Raw genomic sequence first — 13,012 nt, forward strand, 5'->3', positions numbered from 1 at the left:
TGAGTACCTGGAACCTATTTTTTTTTTTTTCGTTGGAAGTTTGCATATAAAAATCTGGTACTTTCTTGGGTACAAGTGTTGCCTCTGCATTATTGTATACAGAAACTGAATACTCCCTTATAGCAGCAGTTTTCAAGGAAATTTATGCAAACAGAAAATGTGTTTTTTATCCTATAATGAAAATATCATGTAGCACACCCCAAGTAGGAGCTGCAGATGAACAGGGACCCCACTCACTCCTACACAGCCCAGTACGCTGAATCTTCACAGGCACACAAAGTCAGAAAACAGCCCGTAGCTTTGTTTTTGTTGTTTATTAGGGGGTTAACATCATGGAAAGGGATGGGGAGTTATGGGATGCCCACTTGACTTCAGAAAACTACAGGGACAACTTCCTATGTACAGTCTCCTCTTCACTTTCCTCCTGCCCACTCTTGGCCTCTCTTGCTCAACCTATTCTGGTACACTCCTGGGGGAACTTTACAGTCTCCTTGTTAGTTCAGTAACAGCCAATTACAGGCAGGAACTCCCAGTACCTTATCAGTAGCACACATTGAGTGACACAGCATGTAACTTTCTGTTCTTTTTCCTTTGTGGTCACTGATCTCAGCACCGCCTCATCAGGCCCTGCCAGCCAATCTGGCTGCAGCTGCCTCTTTTACCAGCCCTCCTGGCTGGCTCTTCACATCAGTCCACCAGATTGACCCAGCCAACTTTGCTGACTCTCAGAAGATACCACAGGGAAGGATGAAGAATTAAGCTCACCGCTGTCTTCAAGGTAGACTGGCTACATGTGGCAGTCTCCCCCCTTGTTAGTCCCCACCAATGTTGAACTGTGTCCTCTCCTTGCTGCCATGCCTCCAGGAAATATTCCTCCCATGTGTCTTTGGCAGGATCTCTCCCAGGCCATGGCTCAAGGCAAGTCACCCCCCCCCCCAGACTAGGGGGTACCCCTTAGGGCCACCAAAAGCCTCCTCAACATTGAATCTCTATCTTCCATCAGACTGCCCCTGCTGGCATGGCTCGTGTCTATTTACGAGATGAACTCAGTCCTCTGCCAGCCCACAAATAGGGATTGGCTGGGGCCTGATAAAAAATGCATGGCAGGGCCTCCCAACTCCCACCCTCTAATTCCAGAAGGTTCTCCAACCTTCCAGACACCAGGTGGAGGCACCAGAGAGATGCCAGGATGAGTCACCCAACCCTGAACTCTAATAACCCTGACCCAATTACAGACTCACACATGTACAATATGAGTATGGTTTGCCTATTCTAGACACTACATCTAGCACACACAGGGTGTTACTAACATTTAAAATGAAGTAAACATATTCATTAAAAAGCGAACTCATTGTAAATATGCTCTCATAAAGTTTAATTGGTATTTAAAAAAAATAGAATACAACAGGCAAAATGTATTTATTATTATATCACACAAAATATTTGAAACAACCCTGTCAACAATACATTACAAACAGTTTGCAAAATAATATGTTTAATGGAAGGTTCTGAAGACAGTGAGTAAAACTGTCTCACTTGAAGTTATGGGTGGCACTAGTGTTATACTAATATTTTGGAAACTTTGTTGCCCTCTGTGCACAGTGGTTCCTCTCTGCTAAGTGACTTTCTTTGTTCTATATTAGGTTAGTGGTAGGAACCTTCAAGAAAGCAAAATGTTATACTAATTGTCTATTGGAAGAGTAAGTATTTTAAACTTTAACGGTGTTCATTCTCTTCCTAATACATTAGTAAAATACTAACATTTTCATGATATACAGTAGATATAAAGATAATGTTAGCTCTATTTATAGATTATATTTTTATTTGCAAGGGTCATCATAAATTAAAAAAAATAATTATCGTTTATTTTCAAGCAAACCTGTTTTTGTATTCAGGTCAGGTGTGAACAGAATTATATAACATTTTGGGAAAAAAATACAGCCAAGAAGTCCAACACTTGATGCCATTATAGCAAAAATCTCCACAGCTACCACGTCTTTCCCTTTAGTGCTTAGATAGGCTGGGATCATGGCAATCCAGACACTGCAGAACACCAACATGCTGAAGGTGATGTACTTGGCTTCATTGAAACTGTCAGGTAATGTCCTGGCTAAAAAAGCTATAATGAAACTCACAGCTGCCAGAAGCCCCATATATCCCAGGACAGAGGAGAAGCCGATAACTGAACCCTCATTACATTGAATGACGATCTTTCCCTGATATGAGTAAGTGTCTTGATCCTGGAAGGGGGGAGAAATAGACAACCAAGAAACACAGATTATGACTTGAACAAGTGAGAACACACAAATTATAAAATTGGGCAGTTTGGCTCCCATCCATTTCTTCCAGGCACTCCCAGGTTTGGTGGCTTTAAAAGCAATACACACCATGATACTTTTGGCAAGAAGAGAAGAGACAGCAACTGAGAAGATGACACCAAAAGAGGTTACACGCAACATGCAAGTTACATCTACTGGACGACCGAGGAACAAGAAGACACAGAGAAAGCTCAACATGATGAAGACCAGGAGAAGATAGCTCAGATTTCGGTTATTAGCTTTAACAATCGGGGTGTCCTTGTAATGTATAAATATCCCCAATATTAAACCAGTCAGAAGACAACAGAAGATGGAGACAGCTGAAAATACTGCAACAATTGTATCATCAGTATAGGAGAGAAATTCCACTAATTTTAGAACACACCGATCCTTCTTCTCATTTGGCCATTCTTCATTAGGGCATTTCATGCAGTTTTCACTGTCTGCAGGAAGGAAAATACAAACACAATGAACATTGGTGTCAAAGTTTCTATGAAAAAATGATCCATGGCTCTTCATCAGTGCATTGTTGGAGAGTATAATAAAATATACTAAATATCTATTATTATGGAGATTTAATACAAAAAGAGAGTGAGAGGGAGAGAGAGAGATTCAACTGAGAGCTCCCGGAGAGGTATTTCAAGTGTCAAGTCGGTTTAAGAGCTTTCTTCCCATGTTTATTGGTCAGTGTTACAGCAAAACAAGGAGATTCCCTTGCAGCAGAAAACAGCAATTAAGCAAACACCCATTAGGCCGGTTCACACTGGTGCGACATACGCTACGACTTTGGGAGCACATGTAGCATGACGTGTATAAATCAATATTTCCCTATGAGAGCCATCTTAACTGGTCCGACACAAGTCAGTCTGACTTTGAAAAAGGTTCCTGCACTACTTTGGCCTGACTTGGGCATGATTTCAGCCCACTGATTTGAATGTCAGTCGGCAGTCGCATCAAAGTCAGATCATCATCTTAACTGACCAGACTTGTGGCATTCAACTTGTGCTCTGAGGATCTTGAGGGAGAAAACCCAAGCCAAAATAAAAAACAAACTGCACCCCCCCCACTCCCAAGGACCATACCAGACCCTTTGATGCCAAAAAAACCTGCATGGGTTCCCCCCTAAAATCCATACCAGACCCTTATCGTAGCACACAGTCCGGCAGGTCAGAAAAGGGGCCCCCCGGACCATACCAGTCCACATGCCCTCAACATGGGGGTAGGTGCTTTGGGGCAGGAGGGCTCTGCCCCCCCCCACCCCAAAGCACCTTGTCCCTATGTTTATGGGGACAAGGGCCTCTTCCCGATAACTGTGGCCGGTGGTTGTGGAAGTCTGCAGGCATGGGCCTTATCCGAATCTCAAAGCCCCCTTTAACAAGGGAGCCCCAGATCCTGGCCCCCAACCCTATGTGAATGAGTAGGGGGACATTTTACCCCTACTCATTAACCAAAAAAAGTGTCAGAAAAAAATAAAAACAGGACACAGGTTTTTGACAAAGTCATTTATTAAAAATGAAAAATGTCCCCTGTCGTAGCTCCAACGAGTCTTCTTTCTCCAATTCTTCTCTCTCCGATTCTTCTCCCTCCACTGTCTTCTTATTCTGGTGACTCTAGCAAAAGGCAGGGTCTCCAGATGATGTCACCGGATGACCATGCCCCATGGCTATATAAGTAATGGTTCACTGAAAGGATATATAAGTAATGGCACACGCCAGAGAATACACAACAGCAGGAGAAGACATCATGATGGATAAGAACCGGCAGTAGAAGACAGTGGAGGCAAATGTACCGGAGGAAGAAGAACCAAAGGAAAAAGAATTTAGTGGAGGGAGAAAAACCAGAGAAAGAAGAAATCACGGGAGAGAGAAGAACCGGAGGGAGAAGACTGGAGGAAGAAGACTCAGAGCTATGACAGGGGGCATTCTTTAGGTTTAATAAAGGACTTTGACAAAAACCTGTGTACTATTACTTATTTTTGACACTTTTTTGGGTGAATGAGTAGGGGTACAATGTAAATAGGATGGGGGGATGGGATCCGGAGGCCCCCTGTTAAAGGGGGCTTCCAGGTTCAGATAAGCTCCCTGCTTGCATACCCCCACAACCACCACCCACAGTTGTTGGGAAGAGGCATTTGTCCCCATCAAGGTGCTTTGGGGCTGGGGGCACAGAACTCTACCTGCCCCAAAGCACCCACCCCCCCATGTTGAGGACATGTGGCCTGGTATGGTCCAGGAGGGGGGGCACTCACTTGTCCCCCCTTTTCTGACTTGCCAGGCTGCATGCTCACGTAAGGGTCTGGCATGAATTTTTGGGATGACCTCGTGCAGGTTTTTTTAGGGTGGGGTTTCCCCTCAAAATAGATACCAGACCAAAAGGCCAAAAGGTCTGCTATGATCAAAAGGTCTGGTATGGCCTTGGGGCGGGGACCCCATGCAGTTTTCTTTTTTTTTTAATTTTGGCGTGGGGTTCCCCTCTCAATAATTATTATTATGATATAATTCTAGGCTTTTGATATGCTTCGACGCTGTCTTTTCAAGTATGAAGGAAGACTCCTAAACTCTCAACAACCATCACTGTTCTTTTTCCTTTACCTCACTGTACTTTTGCCTCTCCCCATTCTCCCTCCCTCATTCTCCTTCCCTATTTTATTGAATTGTAAATTGTATCATTTAAATATTCGGAATAAGAAGTTATGACAATATTTACTTTTTCTACAATTGATGCTTTTGTCAGATGGCCTTTTGATATTTTTACATGCTTAAAGTGTTTTTAAATGCAACTTTTCTTTTGTTTAAAAATAACAAACATGTTATACTTACCTGCTCGATGTAATGGTTTTGCACACAGCTGCCCCAATCCTCCTTTTCTTGGGCCCCCCACTGTTGCTCCTGGACCCTCCCTCCACCAAGTGCCCCCAGAGCAAACAGCTTGCTGTGGGGGCACCCAAGCAGGTTTGCTCCTGAGCCACAGCTTAGTGTGTCCTTTCAGACACAGAGCCACGGCTCGGCTGCGTCCCCTCTCTCTTCTCATTGGCTTATAAGCCCTAAAATTTTGCGTGCTGATGAAGTGGCAGCAACCTTCAATACCCAAAGTTTTCCATAAGCAACATTTTTCAAGCTGTCATCTGTTTGGAGTTACCTGAAAAATTGCCTTAAAATTGTTGCTCTCTCTCTGGTGTGTGGGGCGATATATAGCATGTGTAGCACAATATGTAGTTGTCCCTAATTGGTGCGTTTATGTACGTATATGTTTCTATGTTATGGTGGGGGCTCAAAAACATTTTTGGGGGGAGGATTTGTTTGAGCGCTTAGGTGTACCTTTACGGTTTTAAATTTTTTTTCACTATTGCTAGCACGGGGGACCAATATTACCCTATGCAATAACATGTTTATAGTGTCAGGTTCTCTTTATTAAGAAATTCCCAATTCCTGTAGCAGCTAGGCGTGTGTGTAACCCCCCCCCCCCCCCCTACACCATTGTAAAAGGTGAAAGGGATAAAACAAAGACACGTGTCAAATTTTGGGAAGAATGTCAATGTTCTCTTTCTATCATCTATTGATGGTTTCCCCTATGTTCATGAGTACAGTATACATTATAATGAACCTGTAGGATGATATATAGGGCAGTAAATTAAGACTTATTTCTGTGCCGATTATTACTTACAATGCAGAATCTTTTATTATTAGAGCTGTTATTTTTATAGGCCTATGCAGTCCACATTAAGGTTATGTTCACACTGAACTGAGGCGGAAGTCACACGATTTCTGCTCCAACTTTGCCCTGTGACTTCAGGTCCGACTTTCATGCGACTTCAGTGAACGGGAACTCCTTTTGATCTGACTTTGAGATGATTGCAACTTGTACTTTGACCAATCAGAACAATTTATTTGATTCTGGTATGGATGAAACCTCATGCCAAATTTATAAAAAAAAAAAACCAGCATGGGTCCCCCCCCAAATTCATACCAGGCCCTTTGGGTCTGGTAAGAATCTTAAAGGGGAAACCCCACGCCAAAATGTTTTTAAAAAAATGGTGTGGGGTTCCCCCCGCAAGACCATACCAAACCCTTCAGTCTGGTATAGATTTTGAGTGTAAGCTCCATGCCAAAAAAAATGGTGTGGGGCCCCCCAAATCAATACTAGACTCTTATCCGAGCATGTAGCCCAGCAGGTCAGGAAAAGGGGGGAGGAGTGAGCACCCCCCTCGAACTATACCAGGCCACATGTCCTCAACATGTCCACCCCAAAGCACCTTGTCCCCATGTTGATGTGGACAAGGGCCTATTTCAAACTGGCTGTTGGTCATGGGGGTCTGCGGGCAGATGCTTATGAGAATCTGGAAGCCCCCTTTGAGAAAGGGGGCCCCAGGAATCTGCCCACCCTATGTGAGGGAGTATGGGGTACATTGTACCCCTACCAATTCCCCAGAAAAAAAGCAGTGTAAAAAAGAAGATTTTTGACAAGTCCTTTATTAAAAATTAGGAATGTACCCCATTGTGGCTCCAACGGGAATCAGGATGTCTTCCTTTTCCTGTTCCTCCACCAATGTCTTTTTTCTTCGGTTCCTTTCACCGATGTCCTTCTTTCCCTAGTATGCTCAGATAAGGGTCTGGTATGGATTTTAGCAGGGACTCCACACGGTTTTCCTATTTCTATTTTGATGTGGTTGGGTCTGGTATGGACTTTTTAGTTTTGGATAAAGTGGAGAGGGATTAGAACCCCTGTTAGCTTTTTATTGTTGTCTGTGCCCCGGTTATGGAGATTTACCCTCTCTATTTGTCCTGTTTACCATTAACATTAAAAGTGACAGAAAATTCCAAACTGTGGGTTGTCCATAGAAAAGTAATAGAGGGGAAATCTTCCAATGGGGACACTAGTTATGGTGACCTGGAGGGCCCCAAGGGGTTATTTTAATTTGTGGGGACTTCCTCTCACTTCCTGTTTTGGCTATGGGAAAAAAGTGAAGCCAAATCTCCCCAATGACAAAGCTCTCTTTTTGGAAAACTGTATTTATATATGTGTGTTATTTTTAAAACAATTTTCATTCAATATTTGACATTTATAAAGATATTTTTTATTTACATAGTTACATAGTTAGTGAGGTTGAAAAAAAACACCAGTCCATCCAGTTCAATTTATGATGTGTGTGTGTGTGTTTGTGTTTTGCTGTTAACCGTACATTGTATACCCCTGTATATTGTGCTCTTTAAGGCGCCCATCTAATAGTTTTCTAGCTCTGACAGTAAAGAACCCCTTATGCAGTTTTAGGTTAAACCGCTTTGCTTCTAGTTTCAGTGAGTGGCCCATGTCTTATTGAATTCCCTTTCTCTAAAAAGTTTGTTCCCTATGCTAAGGTCACCAGTACAGTATTTCTACATTGATATCATATCTCCTCTCAAGCGTCTCTTCTCCAGAGAGAGAATAAGTTCAATGCGGTAGTCTTTCCTCCATTCCCCTAATTATCTTTCGGCCTAAGCAAGAGTCCAGGCTGAACATTTGCCCGTTCAGCCATTCGCTGAACACCCGAGTTTGCCTCTCGCCGAATGCCCGTACCACATTTTGACATTTATTTTACAGGCCAGGGGCGGGGCCACCAGGTTATGTCACCCAGAGGCATGGCGCCCCTTCTGACGTCACGTGACATCATGGGTACTAAGTACCTGATACCCATTCACATGAGGGGCATGGGCTCTGGGGGCCCCTTTGTTAATGGGGGCTTCCAGATTCCGATAAGTCACCTGCCCACAGACCCCATCAACCACAGTCCGGGGTTGCCAAGAAGAGTCTCTTGTTCCCATCAACATGGGGACAAGGTGCTATGGTGTGGGGGGACAGAGCCCCCGTGCCTCAAAGCACCTACCACCCCATGTTGATGGCCTGGTATTGTTCAGGGGGGGGCAATCACTCGTCCCCCCTTTCCTGACCTGCCAGGCTGCATGCCCAGATAAAGGTCTGGTATGGATTTTGGGGGGCCCACTCTGTTTTTTTTTTTTTCATTTTTTGGGGGGCCTGCTATGGACTGGGGGGAGTCAATGTGATGTGACTATTTTTTTTCTTCTTTAGAAATGTAATTTTTGCTGTAGCATGTTTTATGCATGCTACAGATGTGCCACTTCACAGGCACATTAAGGGGACCCACAGGCACTATATTTAAAGGATTTTTTTATTTTTCTGTTGCACTTTGAGTATAATTATAATCACTGGTCCTGAAAAAAACAATTGTTTTTTTTTTTTTTTATTGATACATGTCCCACAGGGCAGTTCCCAGACCACCTTACCCCTTTTTATGGCAAATTATGTGCATATAAGCCTGTAAAATGAGCACTACTGATTTTTCCTGTTCAGCTCCTATAAACTTCAATGGGATTCACTTGTTCAGGTTAGAACATTTCCCCTGTTGGGGAGTCCAGCTGCAAACAGAACAAAGGGATGTTCGGCTCCCCCCTACTCTTTATTAGTCATGAGACAAAATACCTCACATTTTGATGAAATAACTCTTGCTTTATTTTAGTAGTGTTTTTTTGTGAATTGCAAAAAAAATTTGTTATTTTATCTCAGATTTTAAGAGTAAAATAACTCTTTGTGAATTGAGCCCTGAGTTTGTTTAAATAAGAGGAGGACTAAAGGGCTGACGGTATCTACTAGGAATGAGCCAAACCTCCCTGGAATCAGTTCAAGTAGTAATGCCAAACCAAAACCCAATTGATTTTCATGGGAGAATCTGTCAGATCAAAAATATGAATTTTCTGGGCTAATAGGCACTCAGGACCCTTAAAATCTAATATGTATTTTAAAGGGGTACACCACAAAAAAAGGAATTCCATACCAGACCCTACTCACCCACAACAAGTGAAATCTAGAAATAAAGAAACTCAAATGTTTGACAAATCCTTTATTAAAAAAATAAAAATACAAAAATGTCCCTCCTTGTAAATCTATCAGCTATCACGATGCCCACTGCCCGCTGATTCACAGAAATTAAAAACCCAATGGACCCGGGGCACATAACTAAATCCAATGGCACTACTTTCCGAATAACAGCTACCTGAGCTGTCATCAGCTATGTAAGGGAAGAGGTGGGGATAGGGGTGACATCATTGACCAAATATGGTTAAAGCAAGTGGCCTATTTGGGCAGTGATGTCACTGCTATCCCCACCCATTTGCTTATGTGGATGGGGATTCTGAATCTTTGACTCATCCGAAGCACCTACTGGAGTTGGCAGGGTTGAGAATTTTGTGGATATTGAAGTGTTGTATTATTGTTTTTTCAGTAACAGAAAAAAAATTAAAGGAAAGGGGTTAATTAAGAAAGAGATATAAATGTTTAGGGTTGGAGGGGGAGGGAGGTAAGGTGATCACAGAAGGGGTGGAAAAGTCTGTATTTTATATAACCTAGTGTTTTCATCATACTTTATGCTGTATTGAACATTTATTAATGTTTATTAATAATAATAATAATAATAATAAATTAATTGTTTATTGCTGATTTAATAACTTACCCTTCTGATTCTAGTTAGAGGTATAAAATCAAATGTTTGCTAATTTAACATAGTTATTACTCTGTCTTGAATTTACGCAAATTGTTCCCCTATTGAATGAGGTGGGGAAGCAAGGCAATGCCATCATGATCTCTGTCTCATCCAATCAGAGAACACTTTGCAGCCATTTGAGAAAATGCAGAGCCAACATTGAATGGTGCCTGTGCTAATTGGGCAACCTCCTGTGTTTTGTAAGTTGCAGGGCAGCCAATCAGCATGAGATTCAGAAGCTAATAAACATCACTAGAGTAAAGGTGCCTACTACAGCTGGAAATAATCTTTAAAAGATCAGGAGGGGAGAGATTTAGTAGTTTTGTATAGTAGTAGTAGAAAAAGACAGCTGGGCAGGGGTGACACCGTTTTTTATAGTCCACAAACTCCTGTTTATTGTCAGCCCACAACAGGTCTAAGGAGCTAAGTGCATTTCTGCCAGGATCAACAGGTATATTTCTGTACTTGCAGGTTATTTGAAGATATAAAACATGAGGAAATGTAAATACATTGCAGAAATGTAATGCATATTTTTTTTTTCCAGATATATACTTTAACTTTAGCTGTAACTTCTACATAATCCAAAAGCAGCTTACTAACAAATACAAACCTACCAGAAATGTTGGATATCTCTCCTTCAGGACATGGGATACACTCATAGCAACATTCATGAATTGAAGATCCAAACAGTTTTCTGCTGCCAGGTAAACAGGGATCTGAACATCGAGATACCGAAACCTACAAATCAGATATTATTATTGTTTTGTAGAGGTCCATCAGAACCACTGAATCTATACAAACTAAAAGTTAATAATATGGGTCAGGTTTAGGTTTGCTATTATCATGGGTTCAAGGCAAATCCTGCAGCTCAAAATACCGGGTGATGAAATATTTTGCCGGTTCACCCAGGAGAATTTCTTTAACCAAAATTCAGGCATAGAAGAGCCAGTAAGAGGGATTCTGGATACATCAGCCCCCTCACTATAAATGGGGCACAGAACAGCTATAGTGTCACTGTGTTAGAAGCTGCTCTAGTAAAAATATAGTAAATTGTGTGTTTGTTCAGATATGGGTGTCCGGATGGGAGTTGCCAACATCCCTAATAAAGTTTAAAAAGAAAGAATTCCCGTAGAGGGGGGACTTTGGGGGCAATCACCCATCCAACAAAGGTATACTACAAAAATTATTAACGTTTATTTAAACATAGTGAAATCGCATAGAGCGGTACATCAAAAAATAAGTAATGTAAAAACACACGTTAATGCGGCTAGCAAATACATCACAGATGTACCTTACAATATATAAGTAAAGGATTTAAAAGATACACACCGCTTTAGTTACTGAATTCAGGTGTATAGGGCCACATATGGATGTTGCTATACTTTAACCACTTTACCACCGGAGGATTTTGCTGTCTTCCGTCCAGGCCACTTTTTGCGATTCGGCGCTGTGCGACTTCAACTGACAATTGCGCGGTCGTGCGACGCCGTACCCAAACGAAATTTACGTCCTTTTTTTCCCACAAACAGAGCTTTCTTTTGGTGGTATTTGATCACCTGTGCGATTTTTACTTTTTGCGCTATAAACAAAAAAATAGCGTTTATTTTGAAAAAATAACAATATTTTTAACATTTTTTTATATGAAATTCCCCCCAAAAAAGATGTAAAAACCAATTTTTTAAAAAATTTTTGGCCAATTTGTTTTATGCTACATATGTTTGGTAAAAAAAATCGCAATAAGCGTATTTTGATTGGTTTGCGCAAAAGTTATTGCGTTTACTAACAAAGGGAAAGATTTCTGTCATTTTTTGGTGTTTTTTTTTAACGCGTAATGGCGGCGATCTGCGATTTTTTTTTGCGGGACTGCGACATTGCGGCGGACAGATCGGACCCTTGACTGACATTTTTGACACTTTTGGGGGTACCAGTGACATTACTGCAGTAATCAGTGCTATATATATGCACTGTTACTGTAAAAATGACACTGGCAGGGAAGGGGTTAATTTTATTGGAGAGGGAGGGGTTAATGTATGCCTGGTGCTTACTGACGTGTAGGGGGGAAGTGACTGTGTGAGTCATGGACAGATCGGATGTCCAGCTATGCTGAACAGTCCGATCTGTCACTCCCTGTCACTATGGAGATCCGCCCGCTGTGTTTACACACAGTGGGCGGATCTCCAGACTCGATCCCCGACGATCGGGTAAGAGCAGCGGCGATCGCCGCTGCTCCTCCCCTGGCCTGACTCCCGCTGTGAATGAAATCAACGGGAGCGAGCCTCTGGCGGCGCGCAAGCACCGCCCAGAAGGGGGAGTGTCCAACGACGTTAATACTACGTCGCTGGACGATAACGAACCACTCTGCCGCAGTAGTATTACTGTGAGCAGTTCTAAAGTGGTTAACAATGGTATAGCACAAAAGAGATGCCAGTTGTAGCCGGGGCAAGGAAAGGATCTTCAAAGTACAAAATGCATCTGAATGGGAAAATATGAGTAGTACCCAGATAAATTGGGTCAGTGTAGCCTCATGGTCAATCCCACAAGGATCCCAGAGGGCCCACAGTAGAGTACATACAGTAGTATAATTCCATTCTGCTGTCTGATACGAATACACTCGTTCTTATACGAGGGCATCATACAATCACCTGAAATTATACTACTGTACGTACTCTATAGGTACAGATCTATGAACTATGTAATTTCCAATGCCCATTTTTTTTATTTTTTTACATGATTTTCTATAAGTTCCCACTTTATCCTTGCTTCCTTAGACGCCCACTGTGGGCCCTCCGGGATCCTTGTGGGATTGACCATGAGGCTACACTGAAAAAAACACTTATATATATTTTTTTACCAATATCTAGAGATGAGTTCCAGTTGACCTTTGAGGAAGGCCACACCCGAAATGCGTCAGGTCCTTTTTCTGGAACTTCTTGATTCTCATCTGTGATGTATTTTACTAGCCGCATTAATGTGTTTTTTTACATTACTTATTTTTTGATGTACCGCTCTATAAGATTTTACTATGTTTAAATAAATGTTAATCATTTTTATAATTTTGTAGTATACCATTGTTGGATGGGTGATTGCCCCCAAAGTCCCGCCTCTAGGGGAATACTTTCTAGTAAAAATATAGGGAAAGTTGACAAACTGCAAAGGTAGAGAT

The 13,012-nt window shown here is 42.0% G+C and overlaps 1 protein-coding gene across 1 annotated transcript; it reads right to left on the reverse strand.

Moving 5' to 3' along the window:
- Window positions 1-1,856: 1,856 nt before the first annotated feature.
- LOC309549954 (vomeronasal type-2 receptor 26-like) lies at window positions 1,857-10,575 on the reverse strand (the record flags this gene model as incomplete). Its single annotated transcript, XM_082250434.1, has 2 exons — window positions 10,464-10,575; window positions 1,857-2,761 (listed from the first exon to the last, which is right to left on the reverse strand). Exon 2 carries the CDS (start codon window positions 2,745-2,747, stop codon window positions 1,857-1,859), a length of 891 nt encoding a protein of 296 aa, XP_082106560.1. The 5' UTR covers window positions 2,748-2,761; window positions 10,464-10,575.
- Window positions 10,576-13,012: the final 2,437 nt, after the last annotated feature.

This window comes from Pelophylax lessonae (assembly GCF_965119305.1).
Source record: "Pelophylax lessonae genome assembly, chromosome: 1".
Taxonomy (NCBI): domain Eukaryota; kingdom Metazoa; phylum Chordata; class Amphibia; order Anura; family Ranidae; genus Pelophylax; species Pelophylax lessonae.